This window comes from Borostomias antarcticus, assembly GCF_949987555.1.
Source record: "Borostomias antarcticus genome assembly, chromosome: 21".
Taxonomy (NCBI): domain Eukaryota; kingdom Metazoa; phylum Chordata; class Actinopteri; order Stomiiformes; family Stomiidae; genus Borostomias; species Borostomias antarcticus.
The window spans coordinates 18,873,668-18,893,667 of record NC_140254.1 but is presented as its reverse complement, the minus strand read 5'-3'; the positions used below and the strand labels follow the sequence as shown (position 1 = coordinate 18,893,667).

Sequence of the window (20,000 nt, the reverse complement as noted above, 5' to 3'; positions counted from 1 at the left end):
CATCCCGCTCTCCTTCTTCCTCTACCCTTCCCTCCCTCTGCCCCCCCCCCCCCCCCCCCCTGTTGTCGTTTCTTGGTTTATTCCCCCGCGTGGCTCTGATGTCAGATCTGGCCTGCCCCCCCCCCCCCCCCCATGCTTGAAGTCAACCCCACCCCCACTCTTCCCTTCTTTGCTTTGGTTTCTACGTCGGTAGAATAGCTGTGTGCAAATGCCGAACGACTGTCATTGAAAAAAGATACGCGAAATAAAAAGACGGTCATTTACAATTTCAGTCGCTCCGGGCATGGCTCTGTGTCTTCTGTTCCTCCGAGATGGTTATCCACCTCAAACCAAGCACGGTACCGTTACCGGTTTTATTCGTACGCTTTCTTCATCAGTTGTAGGCTAGATGTGAGCTGTGAAAAAAATGATATGCTTTATCTATGTACATTCACATCAAGTATTGTTGTGTTTTATGTAGGCTACATGAACTGCTATATTTGCAGTTCCTATGTTGAGCCACTAGAGGGCCACGTTGCTGTGCCACACACAAGGGATCATGCTCCCAAGACTCATCTCACTCTTTACCTCCATGGTCTCACTCTACACACAGAGCACACACTCACTCACTCACACACACACACACACACACACACACACACACACACACACACACACACACTCACTCACTCACACACACACGAAATGAAGCTTGCGCTTCTTGAATTCCACTGGACTCTACATAGATGATGGATCTACTCAGCGTTGGGCATAGTTAAGACAAGCATATGATAAACTGTCCAGAGTCCTTGTGTAACATTCCTCTGTTTGTAGATCTATGTAGGGTGGATCTGTGCACGCCGAGAGGATGGGTGCAAGTCTGGTAAATAAGCTCTATGCTGTATAATCATGCCCAGCGTTAGAGTCACATGACCCAAAGCAGACAACAGACCGGTTAGTAGCATACTGATGGCCTAAGCCATTTATTTTCAAGTGGTCCTCAGATATACGGGTTTGGTTTCTCTAGACAGTTATTGGTTGGTAAAAGTTACAGACGGGTGATTCAACCAATGGGTGAGAACATGGAGGGAAAGACAATCACGAGAAGCCAATCACAGCCCTAGCTGTGCTCTTAATGCCAACAGAATATAGTGACAATAGAATCATACAGTCACCAAACTATACAGTAGATACTTGTCCCTTTCACAGTCGTGAGCACATATACATCATCCTACATGAACATAACCAAGTGCAGTGCATTAGTGAATACCACACCTGGGTCCAAATACTATTTGGAATCATTTAAATGTGCTATATTTGATGACATTGCTGCGCACCATGGAACCAATGGGCTTCCCCAAAAAAATACAACGCCAATCACCTGACACATCAGGTAGCCTTTTCAAGTAGTATTTGGACCCAGGTCTGGAAAATCTATTTTATACATCGTAGATTCTATAGTTGGTACAGTAGCCTCCAAAAGGACATTTCACAATAAAAGTCCCCCTCAACATTGACTACTAATCCAAGACATTTAAAGCAGCATTCATTGATTGTATTCACATTTGTTTTTGACATTTAAAATCACCTGATATCAATTTGTTTCATTGAGCCATGGTGTCCTAATACATTACATTACAGTCATTTAGCAGACGCTTTTATCCAAAGCGACTAACAACAATTGCATTTAATGTAGGAAAAGCCTAATGTACTACTTCTTGCCAGAACTCATAAGTGCATCTTCCTTCTAAAACAAGTGACTACGAGCATAATCTAGTGCGCCTAATAGCGTCCTACTTCAATGACTCGCACCATCCGGTCGCCTGGCTTTTATGCTGCGTTCTATTGTACTCGGGACTCGGAAAGATCCGACCTCCAACATGGAAAAGTGCAATAGAACGGTCACTTAAGTTGGACTTCCAGGTCAGGAACTCGGGTGACATCCACCGGGTCCAATAAACACAGCTGACGTCAGTAGCACAATGGCGGCGCACACAACACTTTGTGAACGGCAAGCAGAATTGTCATTTTCATAAATTTGTATTTTATCTCGCCACGCTTTGTGTTTTCGAAGGACTGTAGCTTTTGTAACAACTTTGTAGCTTTCACAGCAGTGTGGTGACTCAAATAAGATCGTTGGTGATGTTTTAGCTGTTCAAATACTTGAAACGCGAACATGATGCAATAGAACAGATTTAGATTGGAGGTCGGAACTACTGACGCGGAACTACCGACCTCCGACGTGCAACGGAACGCAGCATCATTCCAGCATTTCTGCCTGTGTTGTCAAGAGCCGGCCGGTGACTTTGCTCCGCCCCCCTGTGCCTTATATGGCTCTGGCCATTCGTTTTAGCCATTTGTTTGTAATGAATGCAGCTTTAAGGAAAGTAAGTAAGTGAAATAGATGTTTTCTCTATTTAGGGACATTTACTGTGGTGGACCCCAACTATTATTGCAGTACAGAGTCAAAACAATCCCTTCCGGACACACACACACACACACGCACACACACACGCATGCACGCTCACAAGCATACACGCAGGATAATACACTGCAAGCTGTAGTCTAATAACAAAAAAACACACTTTGGGATTAGGGGCATTAGTCATGTGACATACTAGCAGCATGTTGGTTGGTCCCTAGTGCTCCGTCTAGGCGCGAGCGTTGATGATGTCAACAAACTCGGGCTTGAGTGAGGCCCCGCCCACCAGGAAGCCATCCACGTCAGCCTGAGAGCCGAGCTCTTTACAGTTGGCCCCGGTAACGGAGCCTGGGAAGAGGGGGATGATGAGGAGAAAGGGAGAGAGAGAGTTGACATGAGCAAGCTTATCAAAACAAGTCAATAAAGTCCAGTCAAGACGGTGTGTCCCTTACTGACCTCCGTAGATGATGCGCACAGAGTCGGCCACACTCTCCGAGACGTTGGCCCTCAGCCACACCCTCAGCTGCTGGTGTACCTCCTGGGCCTGGGACACACACACACACACACACACACACACACACACACAGATAAACACACACACAAGCACGGCGCACTGCGTATCATTAACCCACACATAACACGCAAACTGTGTGCGCCCCAACACACAAGCAAGCACACGCACACAGGCACACTCACAGTCCTGATAGGCAGAACGTGATGCTGTGTTCGTAGACAATGCTCTGCAGGCCTCAACTTGTTGTGGGCAGTGAAGAATGATGGACTACTGCCATGCCAACACACACACACACACACACACACACACACACACACACACACACACACACACACACACACACACACACACACACACCTTTCACATCACAGGGGTGTAACAAAGGAATACCAGTCACTGCAGCTACATGTAGAAACTCAACTGGGGCATTTCAAACAAATGATATGAATCCGCTACAAACCCTAGATGGTAGACTAGGTAGCTGGTAAACCGTAGATGGTAGACTAGGTAGCTGGTATACCGTAGATGGTAGACTAGGTAGCTGGTATACCGTAGATGGTAGACTAGGTACAGTAGCTGGTATACTGTAGATGGTAGACTAGGTAGCTGCTATACCGTAGATGGTAGACTAGGTAGCTGGTATACGGTAGATGGTAGACTAGGTAGCTGGTATACTGTAGATGGTAGACTAGGTAGCTGGTATACCGTAGATAGTAGACTAGGTAGCTGGTATACCCTAGATAGTAGACTAGGTAGCTGGTATACTGTAGATGGTAGACTAGGTAGCTGGTATACCGTAGATGGTAGACTAGGTAGCTGGTATACTGTAGATGGTAGACTAGGTAGCTGGTATACCGTAGATAGTAGACTAGGTAGCTGGTATACGGTAGATGGTAGACTAGGTAGCTGGTATACCGTAGATAGTAGACTAGGTAGCTGGTATACGGTAGATAGTAGACTAGGTAGCTGGTATACTGTAGATGGTAGACTAGGTAGCTGGTATACCGTAGATAGTAGACTAGGTAGCTGGTATACCGTAGATAGTAGACTAGGTAGCTGGTATACTGTAGATGGTAGACTAGGTAGCTGGTATACCGTAGATGGTAGACTAGGTAGCTGGTAAACCGTAGATGGTAGACTAGGTAGCTGTTATACCGTAGATGGTAGACTAGGTAGCTGGTATACCGTAGATGGTAGACTAGGTAGCTGGTAAACCGTAGATGGTAGACTAGGTAGCTGGTATACCGTAGATGGTAGACTAGGTAGCTGGTAAACCGTAGATGGTAGACTAGGTAGCTGGTATACCGTAGATGGTAGACTAGGTAGCTGGTAAACCGTAGATGGTAGACTAGGTAGCTGGTATACCATAGATGGTAGACTAGGTACTGTAGCTGGTATACGGTAGATGGTAGACTAGGTACAGTAGCTGGTATACCGTAGATGGTAGACTAGGTAGCGGGTATACCCTAGATGGTAGACTAGGTAGCTGGTATACCGTAGATGGTAGACTAGGTAGCTGGTATACCATAGATGGTAGACTAGGTACAGTAGCTGGTATACGGTAGATGGTAGACTAGGTACAGTAGCTGGTATACGGTAGATGGTAGACTAGGTACAGTAGCTGGTATACCGTAGATGGTAGACTGGGTAGCTGGTATACCGTAGATGGTAGACTAGGGAGCTGGTATACTGTAGATGGTAGACTAGGTAGCTGGTATACCCTAGATGGTAGACTAGGTAGCTGGTATACCCTAGATGGTAGACTAGGTAGCGGGTATACGGTAGATGGTAGACTAGGTAGCTGGTATACCCTAGATGGTAGACTAGGTAGCGGGTATACGGTAGATGGTAGACTAGGTAGCTGGTATACCCTAGATGGTAGACTAGGTAGCTGGTATACCATAGATGGTAGACTAGGTACAGTAGCTGGTATACGGTAGATGGTAGACTAGGTACAGTAGCTGGTATACCATAGCTAAGTCACGGCAGCTGAACGAGTGTGAGCCCGAGGATAGGCCGAGAGTCCCACCTGTTCTGGTGTGGCCGTCTTGCCCGTACCGATGGCCCACACAGGCTCATAGGCCAGCACCACCTTCCCCCAGTCCTTCACATTGTCTGGAACACAACATCCTCATCAACAACAGCAGCAGCAACAATGCATTCACATGATCTGAAACCTAGCAAGAGCCACTACAACTGGGCTGGATTAGTATGGTCAATAGATGGTCTATCCCGGTGTTTTGATTAGGGCTGGGTATCGAGTCGAATTTCAAGAATCGATTCGATTCTGATTCACAAGGTTCAGAATCGATTATCACGATTCAATTCGATTCGATTCAATATCGATTCGGTTAGTGTTACTAAAACCTGTTTTTTTTAGCTGTAACCTTAATTACATGACTGCCAAGTTATGCAACACATCAATACTAGGGCTGGGTATCGATACTGATTTCCAAAAATGAATGAATGAATGAATCATTGAATGAATTAATGAATAAATTAATGAACTATTCATTCCTTCATGTATTCATTCATTCATTAAATAAAAGATCGATTTTGGGATTCATGAATCATTTGATTCAGAATCGATTTTTTGAACCCAGCCCTAGTTTTGATCATGCCTTTTATGGTCTATTGTTGGGGCGGCAGTGACGCACTGTTACTTATGATGACGTGTCTGACCGAGTCGGTCTGATGGTCGAGTTAATGTTCAAAATATGGCCAGGTTACGGTCTATTCCGTCATGGTTCCGGTGGCGTTTCTCCGACCGCGGCGGTTACCTGCGATGACCTGTGTCTGGGCGTACACCACCTCCTCAGTGGTCCCCGCCTCCCTCTCCTCCAGCTTCTCTCCGACGCAGGCGATGACCCCGAGGTCGCTCTCCAGGGCGTGCGCGACCTTCTGACCGATCAGCTCGTCGCTCTCCCCGAACACGTGGCGCCTCTCGGAGTGTCCCAGGATCACCCACTCCACCCCACAATCCTTTATCATGGCTGGGCTGGGGGGTGAAAAAGAGAGGGAGGTAAGGACAGAGAGTGAGAGGACGGTTGAAAGAGAGATGAGGGAGGGAGAAGAGGAGGAGAGAGAGGGTAAAAATAGAGGGAGGTAAGTAGAGAATGAGAGAGAGAGAAAGGGAGAGAGAGAAAGAGATAGAGGGGGGAGAAGGAGAGAGAGAGAAGGAGAGATAGGAGAGAGAGAGCAAAAACAGGATGTATGGGGGAGGGGGGGGGCAAGGAGAGAGAGAAGAGGGAGAGAGTGGGTTATTCTTCCTGTCACGGATCAATGTTGCGTAGTCAGTGTTGTGTGTTTTGCGAGCGTGATTCAGAACACGTTCATGTCTGGCGCCGGTGACACGGGTGTCACTGTGTCACTCGTCAGCAGCGCTTCCACCCTCACATGCCCACGCTGCGTTCAATCTCGGATCCTCTGACTTGCGCACAGCACGCCCTCTCAAACAGCGCTTTAGCCAGCTTCTACGCCGGAGAAAAGCGAGCGGTTTGATGGCGTGGGTGGGCGGGGTTTATACTGAGGGGTGAGTTTAGCCAGTTCGACTCGGTTAGACAGGATAACCACCTGATCTCTCCTGTGAAGGCTCCCTTGGCAACCTTGTAGCAGTTCTGCGCAGCCACCCCGATCCTGGCGTCCAGGTTGGAGCGGGCATATTCCAGGTAGATGGAGGGAGCTCCACACACCACCTCTGGAGGAACGGTAGAACAGAGAGAGAGAGAGAGAAAGAAAGAGAGGGATAGAGTTACTAATTATTGAGTGTCACTAATTGGGGAGAAAAGCTGCCTTGATAGTAGGTCGAAGACTTTAATCTGACGTAAATCCTCCATTTGCTGGTCCATCCCCGAGTTGCTGGCTGCGCTATGGAGACGTCAGCTGATCTTGTCACATGTCACCATGTCATTTGACGCACCACGGCTTGCGCAGCTTAATGTCCTTAATTGAGTAGCTCGCCTTCAAATATTCATATCTAGTGTTAACAAACGTAGTCTAGGTCACAGCATAGGTAAATATAAGATAAGACTGTCACGTAATCGACTAAATTTGGACAGGACTAAATTTAGCAGAGGCACATCACCGTTTTACCGGTTTCGTCGTGGAGACTGGCGGTATTCAGTGTCGTTATCAGGTCACCAAGACTCTTCTTGTCCCCGTTCATCTTCCAGTTTCCTCCGACGAAAAAGGTTCTGGACGACATGACTGGGAGATAGTGGTTACCGGTGTTACCGGACAAATACCGACACAGGACTTGCAAGTGGTGGTGATGATATAAACAGCGACACAGCGGTCTATTCCCCGTTTTTCCGGTTGACGCCCCCTCGTCTGCGTATTGGCTGACAGGGAGGCGGGATGGAGACTGCTCGACCAATCAGTGAAACTCATGTACATTCCGTCCGTCTCCCTTTCAGCCAATCTTTTCACTCTTTTCACCGTTAATTTTCCATAGGCTTTTAAAAAAACAACAACTTATATTTCGAGAATTCAGTCATGAACCCAGCTAGTAATTCATCAGGCGAATCGTGACCAAAAGTCCTTATGATAGAAGTCAAAAGTCCATATGATATCAACCATGGTTTCAGAAAATCCCGTTTTATTCGCGGTAGCATTGAGAAAGACTACACTACCACAATCCTCGAGCGGTGTTACCATGGAAATGTGTCGGGCTACTGAGTGACTGATGTTTTTCATTCATTCTTGATCTAAGAACGTTAACAAGGGTTCTCGCTAATGCTGCTTATCATATACAGCTCTGGCAAGTCACGTAATAGCTTAACATTAGGTATGTGAATGTACCTGCATCACAATTTCATATTATTAAAATGAACAATGCCTTATTAATGTGATCCACCGCTTCCTCGCCTGGCACCATTTTTCTGACGGCTAACGCATATAGTTAGCAAACGTTACACGCAATATAAACACACAGTAATATTAACAATATTAACACTTAACAACAAAGATTACATTTATGAAGAAGCAAGTTGGCTGCTGTGGGGACTGACACCATAGATATATATGACTGACACGGTCTATTTCCTGGATATTTAAATTCTATAAATATTAAATAACTCTAACGGCTAACTTACCCCCTCTAGTGGTGGACATTCGAACTAGCACTGCATTACCTAAACGAGTTGAGTAGGCATTGAAAATGTAAGGGAGTGGCTGATGGACAACAAACTCTCACTGCATCTGGAACTTATACACATCATTCATCGCTAAAAAAGAGTGTAACTGAATGGAAACAATCTTTTACAGTACTTTGGATAAAAAAGAGAGATGGGCCTAAAATTTGAGAGAACAGTTGGGTCCAGACTTCACAATAGATCATGGGTGGGTTTATTTTATCATGGCTTTGTGACTGCGTCAATAAACAAAAAAATAAAAAAAACTCTCTCTTCAAAGTCCTTTTCAACCTTCAATCTGAGATGGTTCAGGTTTCAGCGAGCGGCCTTGCTGAAACCTCCCATTGTCTAGTTTTGAATTCCCCTTTATCATAGAAAAATCAAAACAATGGAATTGGTAAAAGACACGGACCTGTGCCGATTGACGTACAAAATATTACATGTGGTTTTCAAGTGTTTATAAAATATATCTGGCTGAACTGATTCAAGTCCGTGCGACGTCTAGAACCCTGAGGTCCTCCTCCTAGTTTCAAGCTCTATACTAAGAACGAGTTTTCAAGCGTTTATTGACAGTCACAAAGCCATGATAAAATATATCAATGCATCACCCCCTCGCCCAATTCTATTGTGTCTCACTCCCTCCGCCCACTCTACCTATGATGTATTGTGTTATGTGAAGGCAGTACAAGGAGCAAACTGACACGGTAAGCACTTAAAGCGCCCTGCTGGTGTAATTAATTAATTAATAATTCCCTGCTGGTGTAATTCCCGCCACCGCCCCTGGGCGGACCCTACCCCCGCTCGCTGAAACCTGAACCGTCTCAGATTGAAAGTTGAAAAGGACTTTGAAGAGAGAGGTCAGGGCGGTGTGCCGACCGGCGTCAGCTAGGAAGGGCTCAGGTCGAAGGTGGCCCGTCCAGGATCTCCGGGCGGGCTTGCCGTCGCAGTGAATGAATGAATGAATTCTTCATTTTTAAAACAGGAACAGTGTACAAATAACATTAAGCTTGTTAAACAAGGAGAGATGTTTTGCACCAAACAACAAATGCATAACACTAAAAGAGTACATCCATCATACATACACTGTGCATCAATAGAATACATCAAATAAACGTGGAGGCTACCTATGTAATTGATTAATCAAATCAATCAATCAAAGCTTTATTTGTATAGCGCATTTAATACCCAGAGGCAACACAACGTGCTTTACAGAGAACAAGGGAGGTGGGCATACGACCCACTCTCTACATATTCCAGAGGGAAGCAAAAAAACAGTAATCACCCGGGGGCCAGATAAGTGAGCTGTAAAAATTCTTCCCTGACCCCTCTCAACAAGGCGATCGAGCAAGCTCCAGGAGTATGTTTGTCTACCTGCTACGAACATTTATAAAGGAATACATTACATTAAATTACATTTCAGAGTAAGAGAGGCTAAAAAGCATCATAGGAGAGACGACATTCTACGGACATGCTACGACATCCACAGCAGACACGGGGGTATCTATCGGACTCCGGGAGGTCTGCTGGTGACAGTGGGGCATCCACTGGACCTGGTTAGAAGATAGGAGGGAGAGAGAGAGGCACTAGGGAGAGGGAATGACTGTGGAGAGATTTATAGACTAGTAATAGTATTTTAAAGTCTATTCTAGAGTTGACTGGTAACCAGTGTAGTGATATTTGATTAAAGACATGGACCTGTGCCGATTCACATACAAAATATTGTTTATTAAGACGGTATACCAAGCTGTACCGTTGGTGTAATTCCCGCCACCACCCCTGGGTGGACCAACTACCTCCAGTCCAGGGACCTGAGCTGTGTGCATGACCCTGCCCCCGCTCGCTGAAACATGAACCGTCTCAGATTGAGCGTATTCTGTAAATTTAGTGTAACGGGAGGGAGAGAATCCACATAGCCTCTCGGGTTTTGATAATTGTTTACTCTTAGACGGGAATGGCATGGTATACATGTGTTCTGTCATATGAGTGCCTCCCATTGTCTAGTTTTGAATTCCCCTTTATCATAGAAAAATCAAAACAATGGAATTGGTAAAAGACACGGACCTGTGCCGATTGACGTACAAAATATTACATTTGGTTTTCAAGTGTTTATAAAATATATCTGGCTGAACTGATTCAAGTCCGTGCGACGTCTAGAACCCTGAGGTCCTCCTCCTAGTTTCAAGCTCTATACTAAGAAAGAGTTTTCAAGTGTTTATTGACAGTCACAAAGCCATGATAAAATATATCAGTGCATCACCCCCTCGCCCAATTCTATTGTGTCTCACTCCCTCCGCCCACTCTACCCATGATGTATTGTGTTATGTGAAGGCAGTACAAGGAGCAAACTGACACGGTAAGCGCTTAAAGCGCTTAATCAGTAGGCTACCAAATGTACAGACCATCCTAATAATATTTTATGAGAATGTGTTACGGCTCCGCCTCCGCCTGGGCGCTCTCCAGCTCCCACCACCGTTCCCGCAGCGCGCACGCCACGGCCTTCCATTTCAGCGCGCGCTCTGCGCGCCCTCCGACGTAATCACCCCGCACACCTGAACACGGTTCCGCTAACGAGCTCCGAGGGCGCGGCTCACCTGCTGCCACTAATCATCCAATCACCTCCCCTATAAGAACCCGGTCTTCCCAACGTTCGTCGCCAGTTCTTCCCTAAGATTCCTTGTGGCAAGTTGTGGTTTTCTAAGTTCCCGTGCTAGTAGTTATTATAGTTGTTTTTTTTCCCGTGTTACTCATTCTACTCTCCACTCCTCCAGATTCCGGTTTGTTTGCTGCTCTTTCCCTGGACTGACACACGGCTTCCCCGACCCATTCTTCCCGGACCTCGACCACGGCTTGGATTACGTTTTCTGGACATTGTTTGTTGATCGATTGACCCCTGCCTGACCTTGACTACCCTTTGCCTTGCCCTCTGTACCTCCGCTTTGTATTAAACCGCCCTCTGGGCTTGGAACTGTCCGTGGTCCTGCGTTTGGGTCAGCTAGCCAACCAACCCCCTTACAGAATGGTATACATCACTTGCAAGTACACAATGTGTTATATGTAGTGCTATGCATTTAACCCTCTTTTGATGTAAGTGTCATAAGACACTGATATTACAAAGCAGTAACACCTGTAAATGTAAATGCCACATATTCATCTGTAGGCTTCAATTGTAACTGTTGATTCAGCTGTCTGGTGCTTATCTAAATTTGATTGACACCTTATCGGCCCCACTTTCTGTGGGCCACTGTCTCCCCTCCCTTGCCCACTCTTCAATGAATCTATTCATTACAAACTGTAGTTTTAATATCCTTTGTTCCCTTATCAAAACCTGATTTATATGCCTGTCATATGGTCCCTCACTTCCTAGTCCCTATGGTCAATCTTACGCACTTGCTAAGCAGCCTAGTCTGGCATCCTCAGTCTGCTCTGCATCTACTCTGTGACAACCAAGGCCTAGCTTCTGATTTACACACACAGGGCCTGGTTCAATCATCTATTATTGAAATACACTGATTGCATATACAGGTGCATCTCAGAAAATTAGAATATTGTTTAAAGCTCATTATTTTCCGTAATTTAATTCAAAAAGTGAAACATTTATATATTATAGATTCATTACACAGGTAGTGAAATATTTTAAGGCTGATTAACTTCATGCCACGCTCCACGTTGATGCAGTAATTTGTGCAAAAGGAGCCCCCAACAAGTATTGAGTGTATAAATGAACATACTGAACATACTGTACAATCATAAAGATTAAAACAAAAAAGGCTTGAAATATTTCACTTTGTGTAATGGGATCTAGAATACATGAATGTTTCACTGTTTGAATTAAATTATGGAAAATAATGGACTTTTTCTACAATATTCCAATTTTCTGAGATGCACCTGTTGTTTATTTCTAATGCATGGGTAGTTTATTCCAAATAATAAAAATTAATCCTGCCTATAGTGTCATTTGTTTCCTCCCAGACTGGAGGCGTGGCTTTGGAGGGAGGCCTGAAGAGAGGGGCGGGGCTTTGGAGGGAGGCCTGAAGAGAGGGGCGGGGCTTTGGAGGGAGGCCTGAAGAGAGGGGCGGGGCTTTGTCGGTTGCATTTTTCAAAAAATATCAAAAAGAGCCTAACAGAAAATCGCAAACTACATACTGCACCTTTAAAAATGAGACAAAGGTTATGAGGAACACCACTTCTCACAGTTCACATCTTATAGGCAACACTGTAGGCATCTATCATGATTAAGTAAGGCCAATGGAATAGAGGTAATACATTTAATTGATAAATTCAGCTATATGGTTCATCAATCATAAATCCATCCATTTGAATATGTATTCTCCCCGTATGACAGAAACACAGCGAGATACAAACACACACCAGCATGGTGTTAATGCAGAATTCTATGTTTATTAGAAAGGTTTTCAACAACCATTGCATTTTTACAGAGGTTACTGCAGATGCGTAAAAGTACAAAATGCAGTCGGGAGGGGATAAATTGGTGTCTGATAAGTTGTTGTAATACAACAGCATTTCTCCCTGAAATAGGACCCAACAGTTGAAGTATTGGGTAGGTCGACAGCTACCAGTTACCAGCTAGCAGTTTGTAGGAATGATTTTTCCATAAGTACAGTAAATCATCGGATTTGTTGGGTGAAAGGTAATGGCAGCCATTTTGGAAGTCAAAGCAGCTGTTGGTTAGCCAAAAATCATCATGGGCCCAAAATCGCATTCCAGTGGCACACAGTCTGTGGATATGTGTGACCGAACGGCACTGTACATCAACTCTGCATCCTAACATGTTACCTATAAAATACAAATACATTTACATATCAACTTTGTTTTTACTAATAAGAGCAGAATTTAAACGTCAAAGATCTCATAAAGACAATAAAATAATTATTAAAAATAAATGTGTAATTCTGTAATTCTAAATCTCAATGTTCAATATTAATCTGTATTTATTTCACAGGCTTGTTATTGTATTGTCAAAATCTATACGTGTTATTGTCATTCTCACCATAGATACAATAAGATCTTATTTCTTATTTATTAATCATTTCAAATAATGACTCAAAATATCCTATTTTTTGGGTGTTTGTCATTGTCTTGATATTGATAGTCTCACCAATGACCTGACAACTGTAATGTACATGAATGGGGATGCATTGAGTGCTGTTTCGTCTTCGATTTATACAATATGTTCTATCAAGTCCCGTTTGCCTCCTCTCATATTTGCATACAATGATGGGGATGAGGGCGAGAGAGAGAGAGAGAGAGAGAGAGAGAGAGAGAGAGAGAGAGAGATACCAGACGTGGTAAAACAATCCTCTTTGCAACATCTCAATCCCACATGCATGTTTAGATCACCCCCTCACCCCTCTCCTCTCCTCTCTCCTCTCTCCTCACCCCTCTCCTCTCCTCTCTCCTCCCCCCTCCTCCCCCCCATCTGGCTCTCCCAGTGTTGCGGCCGAAGGGTCCAGCTCAGTTCCAGATCTTCAGGAAGCTATCCCAGGATCCCGTGCACACGCCCATACCATCGTCGGGCACCCCAGTGCAGCTCACTCTGTTGTCGTGGCCGGACAGCACACCTGGGAGAGAGGAGAGAGTAGAGGAGAGAGAAGAGGAGAGAGAAGAGAGGTGTGATCCTCATCCATTGAATCCCTTTTCTCTCCTCCTTTACAGGTTCTCTTCATCTGTTCTTATCCTATCACAAGCAGTTTCCAATCCCAGCACTTCTCTCTCTTCTCACTTCCACACATTCTTCCTCTACCTTTCATCCTTCCTAATACTCCTCTGACAACCCTTCATTTCTCTCTCTCTCTCTCTCTCTCACACACACAGCCCACTCTGTCTGTCTTTCCGTCCGTCCGTCTGTCTGACTGTCTCTCTCGTTCTCTCTCTCTCTGCCTTGTGTCATTCTTGGGCAGCATGGTGGCTCAGTGGTTAGCACTGTCGCCTCACAGCAAGAAGGTCCTGGGTTCGAATCCCGGTCGTTCCAGGTCCTTTCTGTGTGGAGTTTGCATGTTCTCCCCGTGCCTGCGTGGGTTCCCTCCGGGTACTCCGGCTTCCCCCACCATCATAAAGACATGCAACGTGTGAATGAATGTTGGTGGTGGTCGGTGGGGCTGTAGGCGCTGATTGGCAGCCACGCTTCTGTCAGTCTTCCCCAGGGCAGCTGTGGCTACAGATGTAGCTGACCACCACCGGTATGACTATGTCTGAATGAATACTGGACTCTGTAAAGCGCTCTGGGTATCATGAAGGGCGCTATAAAAATCCAACTTGATTGATTCTTCTGTACTCACTCTGTGTGCCCCTGCATTACTCACCAACTTTGTTGCCCTTCAGGGAGTCCCAGATGTTGCAGTTGAAGTCGTCATAGCCGGCGATGATGAGGCGTCCCGACTGGGAGAGAGACAGCGATGTGACGCCGGCGTTGAGCTTCTCGGTCTTGTAGGTGCACACCTCCTGGTCGGCACGCAGGTCGTACATCTTGCAGGTGCAGTCGTCAGAGCCAGTGATTACCGCGTTGCCATTGGGGAAGAACTGAAGAGGAGGAGAGAGAGGAGGAAGAAGGGGGCGGAGGAACGAAGGGGGAAATCAATTCTTCAGTTGTTTTCTTTGCTTGAGTTGAATCTGTATTTATTTATTTATTTATTTATTTATTTGTTTGTTTATTTGTTTATTTTAAGATCAGATAAGACCAGTGTTGGCCAGTGCCCAGATGGGTGAGGACTATATCCATCCTACTCACGAGTCAGTCTCTAAACTGCGCTGAACTAAGCCTGGCATCGCAAGACTAGTATCCACCCTACTCATCACCGAGTGTATTAATTCAGCTCCTCAGAGATGGGCTAAGTCTGATGTATAACGCAGCCGACGACTGTTTTGAAGTGGAGAGTGAAGTGGCCGTCCCCTCACCGCGATGGCGTTGATGTCACTGGTGTGTCCGATGAAGCTCTGTTTGCAGCTGCCATCCCGGATGTCCCAGAGCTTGGCCTGGGAGTCGCAGGCCCCGGAGATGAAGGTGTTCTGGTCGGGGGACAGGGCCAGGGACATGCAGTCTCCCACGTGGTTCGTGAAGATCAACTTCTGCTTGCCAGTCTCCAGGTCCCACAGACAGCTGGGGGGTGAGAGGTGGTGATGTTGATAGGGTTCAGGTTATTCTTTTGGTGGGGGGTGGGGGGGGAGGGGCAATGATTTGAACAAACTCTCCTCTAAACCTTAACTTCATCCACTCGTAGTGTATCCATGGAGTTGCAGTTTACAGTAAGACAGCAAGGCAAGTCTCCATTATACTGGACCATAGTTCCCAGCATCCTGGACTGTTGAGCTGATTGGGAGGCTCACCAGGGTCAGGGGTCAGGGTTAGGGTTTAAAATGATTGATCATATTGAGAGGCGTACCAGGTGGTGTCACCAGAGGCAGTCAGGATCTCAGAGTCACTCAGGAAGCGGCAGCAGGAGAGATACCCTGAGAAGAGACAAGAGAGGAGAGAGAAGACAGAATGGATTGTACACTACAACACTTTAAATTTTCCTTTTCTGTTTGTTTGATTAATCTATCCTTCATCCAAACCAGTTGTCACTATTGTATCGTTTTGAATGTGCTGGTCACTATCTCACAAGGTTTTCAACATCAGTCATTTAATTGTTAGCTGTTAAAATTTTCATTCCTTTTTATTTTTATATCGTTTTAACTTTTTGTGTTCAATTTCAGTTTAGTTTTAATTAGTTTTTAAAGCAGATTTGCTAGTTTATTTTTTATTTTTTGATAATGCTTAGTTTTAGTTTAGTTTTTATTAGTTTCAGTATTCGTTTTAGTCTTTTTTTTCTGCGCTAGCCTTGTGAGACCATCCTGATCTCGTGAGCTCATGTTGTTTCACTCTGTGCGAAACAAACCATCTGGCGAACGTCAGATTACTTCTGCGCAGGGGCACAGCTAAAGAAATAATGGAGGATAGATTTAATATCCACCCAAAATACTAGGCTTATGTATGAAATGAAAAAGACTAAAACTAAGGACATTTTCTCTACAATTTTAGTTTATTTTAGTTAGTTTTGTAAACACACAATACAGTTTTAGTTAGTTATCGTTTTTTTGTAAACCCTAGTTTTTATATTTATTTCAGTTAACTAAAATGTTTTTTCACACCTAGTTTTCGTTTTTTAGTTAGTTTTCGTTAACTATAATAACCTTCGTGTGCGTCCAGCTCCCTGATGGTTTTTGGGTTCTCAGCCGTGATGTTGTAGACGGTGCACATGTTGTCCAGACCTCCGCTGGCCACTAGGTTACCAGAGGGGGCGTAGGCGCAGGTCATCACCCAGGATGACTTGAGGGGCACCGCATTCACCTGGACACAGAGAGGAGGGGGAGGGTTAGTCAGTGTAACTTAGTGAACTTCACTATCCTTCATTGGCGGAAGCTTCATACTTAACCATAGCAATCAATCAACCAATCAACCAACCAATCAACCAATCAACCAATCAACCAATCAATCAACCAATCAACCAATCAACCAATCAATCAACCAATCAATCAACCAATCAATCAACCAATCAACCAATCGACCAATCAACCAATCAATCAATCAATCAATCAATCAATCAATCAATCAATCAATCAATCATCCAACCACCTAGGATTCTAGATAGCAGTGAAATACTGTATAGATGACATCCTGTCTCACCTTGTTGCCAGAGTAGGCATCCCAAATAAGCAGTTTACCATCCTGTGATGCACTGACCATTAACCTAGGGGAGGGAGACAGGTCAGTTGTTATGGATTTTACTTTTTATTTTGAATAGAATTGCACCTGGTACCATTCCCATACAAGAGAGTTTCATGGCATAGGAACCAGCTTCAGTAGGCCAACGATTCAACACCTCTGAACCCATAGTAGTCTCTTTTGAACTCTGACCCCTGTCGCTATGGGTTACCAGCAGTGGTGTAGTATGGCGACTGAAGAAGTAACTGCTGTGATGCTATCACCGTGTCTGACAGAGGGTGCTGGGAGTGAGGCGTACCTGGAGTCGGTGAGCCAGTGCATGGCGTAGATTTTGGCCAAGTGGCCTTTCAACGTCTTTCTGGTCTTCAGCTGGATACTGGGAGTAGCCGCCACGCCGGACGCCGCTGAGACCATGTCAGTGTCAGCCACCGCCTTACGGCCCGACTAGTGGTGGGAGGGAGAAACGCGGGCGGGAAAGTTGATTTCAGCGCCATTTTGGCTGTGAGAGGGGTGGGGGTTTAGAACCTGTTTTGAATGTTCTCAGTGTCTGAGTGCTCATAATCTACTACATCAATTATCAAAGCACTAACTACACTGTAGTGATAGCATTGCCATGCAGCCACTGTGGTGGACCTGTTTGCAGAAGGCCCCATATTGACAAGTGCGATCTCGGTTCTTACATAGCTTACTTAGCTATAACTTCTTACAACATCAAAACACATGTTGACATCAAAACCCATGTTATGACACACACAGTACTGCCTCGGTGTCATGTGACATGGTGTCATGGTGTCCGTGGTAACAGGGAGAGGAAGACTGAGCAGGATGACCAGGAAGTGCTCACCGCAATCTGTGTTCTCAGGGACTCCGCCTCCTTTTTCATCTTGTCCATTTCCGCCATGACAACGGTTGGTAAGGGCTGTTACAGACGGTTAAAAAACACTAGCACAGAGAGAGGAGAGAGAGAGAGAGAGAAAAGAGAAAGGAGAAAGAGAGTTTTAATATTCACTCTATGCAACACTAATCATTTAATGTGACAAAGCGATCATTGACAACGACGTAATAGCACACATCTGAGTTGGACTGTCATACAAAACGTAATCACACCAAGGGCCTGAGGTGGACGAGGGTTGTCTAAATCTGGACCTCTCTCTTCACCTCTCCGCTGACCCCCTGCATCTAAACGAATCTAGGCCACATCAGCGGTGCGTTCATCAGCTAGCCTGGTGAGCCTGTACCACCCAGGTGTAATCCTCCTGGATCCTGACCTGCTGCTCTCTGAGGGTCTAATGAGCTGCATCCTGCTCAGACACATCCACTTTTCAATTTAGACAGCTCCCGGAACGAGGAGATCAAGTCGGATCCCTTCCGTGGGGTTGAATCATGAAATGAGATGAATTGCGTCGTTGTACAGTTCTTACAGCGTGTTGAATGTCAGATATCACGACAGCTGCTCAGTTCTTATGTTGAATATCAGATGATCCACTGACAACTAGAGGTAACTGTAGGAAAATTTGACTGATGTGTCCCCAACCAGGGATCCCTTATGCTCTATGCTGTCTGGAGAACAGGGGGAGGAAGTCCATCTAAGGATTAGATTCCATTTTGTCTGGAATGGCCATTTTGTTTTTTGGTACTGTTTAGACCATTCTAGAACAGGAAGTGTTGGTGTGTCTTCAGGATGAACACCTGTCCAATTGTCTCACATCAATTTGAGTCGCTGAAGGCTTGAGTGTTTATCTTTCTACTCTTCCTGACAATAGCTACACAGCTAACGGCTAAAACCGTTTTCACTTTCTCCATTGACTGCAGGTCAGAGCTAATTCTCATTAGTTATCAAAGTTAGTTGATTGCAATACATATGAAGATAGGTCTCATTTGATAAATGCAACCAGTTCTGAATATTACCAAACGCTCAATCTGCAATAAAAACTCAATTTGTTTTCATCAGCAGTGCACCGCTATATAAAATGTGTTTTAGACAGAACTGTGATCTCTGACTGGCAGTCTACTCTACGACTACGTGCATGGGAGGTCTGGGCTACTAATGCTCTCTAACAAGATCTTGACCTTGGGATAATTGAAGGCCATTAACCGGAGTGACATGGCTTTGTACATGGCCAAGATACACAGACGCTCGCAACACAACCTCTAAAAAACACTCATCGACCCACACCAACACTAAACAAAATACCTGCCTAACGGCACGGAATCAAACACCTCACTCAAGTGTTTGAGCTGGGAGTCGGGGTACGTGCTGTTTGCTGTGACCTACAGGAGTAGGAGGCCTTGGGTGAGATCTAAGTCCCAGCAGAGGGATCTTAAGGGAAGCTTTACCAGTCAAATCTCCTGTCATCCGATTACCGACTGCTCTTTAGCTCAGGACGAGAGACGCACGGAGGGCTGGGGGGTGGACGGAAGGATGGAGAGGTGGAGAATAGTGGTCATTTTTGCTAAAACTGAAAAAAGAGAAAAGTATCTTTTTTTTGCTCTCCTATTTCCTGTTTCGCAAATGTCTCTACAAGTGGACATCCTGTTTAGTGTCTTTCTTTCCTAGTTGTTGCATTGGTCACACAGAGACTCAAACAGTGTCTTAGTCTGGCTGCAAAAAGCAAAGAGGACACTGGAATCCAATTCAAAATAAAATAAAGAATTTCTATACGAAGCTGCATCCAGAGAAATCCCCAACCATCAGGCGACTGAACGACCAGTGAAGATTCAATTGCTATTATTTCAGATTCAGACACCATTGTAGTTGATTGATTCAGATTCAGATTTAGATTCAGATTGAGTGATTCAGACACCATTGTGGTTGATTGATTCAGATTCAGATTTAGATTCAGATTGAGTGATTCAGACACCATTGTAGTTGATTGATTCAGATTCAGATTATATTCAGATTGAGTGATTCAGACACCATTGTGGTTGATTGATTCAGATTCAGATTTAGATTCAGATTGAGTGATTCAGACACCATTGTGGTTGCATTAGCCTTTTTCGCCATTTGCTGCTTTCATTCATATAATTCACTGGTCTTCTTTGACAATTTTCGCAGAATCACTGTTAAAAAAAAAGTCCTGTAAACCTTCGCATAATCCTATCGCCTGCAGCGCTAGTGGGCTAACCCTGCTCCGCAGAGCCCCAAAGGAAGACACCAATTTCCCTACAAAACCAGGACAACTACTTTGTAACTTGTTGCTTCAACTAAAAGACAGTTGTTGACTACTTTTCCCT

The 20,000-nt window shown here is 45.0% G+C and overlaps 2 protein-coding genes across 2 annotated transcripts; both read right to left on the bottom strand.

The window, feature by feature from the left end:
- Window positions 1-1,025: 1,025 nt before the first annotated feature.
- On the bottom strand, window positions 1,026-7,159 carry LOC311323205 (triosephosphate isomerase A). The gene is made up of 6 exons (XM_084455389.1): window positions 7,008-7,159; window positions 6,489-6,612; window positions 5,696-5,913; window positions 4,945-5,030; window positions 2,858-2,945; window positions 1,026-2,749 (listed from the first exon to the last, which is right to left on the bottom strand). The coding sequence occupies exons 1-6, from the start codon at window positions 7,117-7,119 to the stop codon at window positions 2,631-2,633; spliced, it is 747 nt and encodes a 248-aa protein (XP_084311515.1). The 5' UTR covers window positions 7,120-7,159; the 3' UTR covers window positions 1,026-2,630.
- Window positions 7,160-13,519: 6,360 nt separating this feature from the next.
- gnb3b (guanine nucleotide binding protein (G protein), beta polypeptide 3b) lies at window positions 13,520-17,667 on the bottom strand (the record flags this gene model as incomplete). Its single annotated transcript, XM_084455388.1, has 8 exons — window positions 13,520-13,626; window positions 14,368-14,584; window positions 14,960-15,161; window positions 15,445-15,511; window positions 16,235-16,391; window positions 16,728-16,791; window positions 17,065-17,210; window positions 17,611-17,667. 8 exons carry the CDS (start codon window positions 17,665-17,667, stop codon window positions 13,520-13,522), a joined length of 1,017 nt encoding a protein of 338 aa, XP_084311514.1.
- Window positions 17,668-20,000: the final 2,333 nt, after the last annotated feature.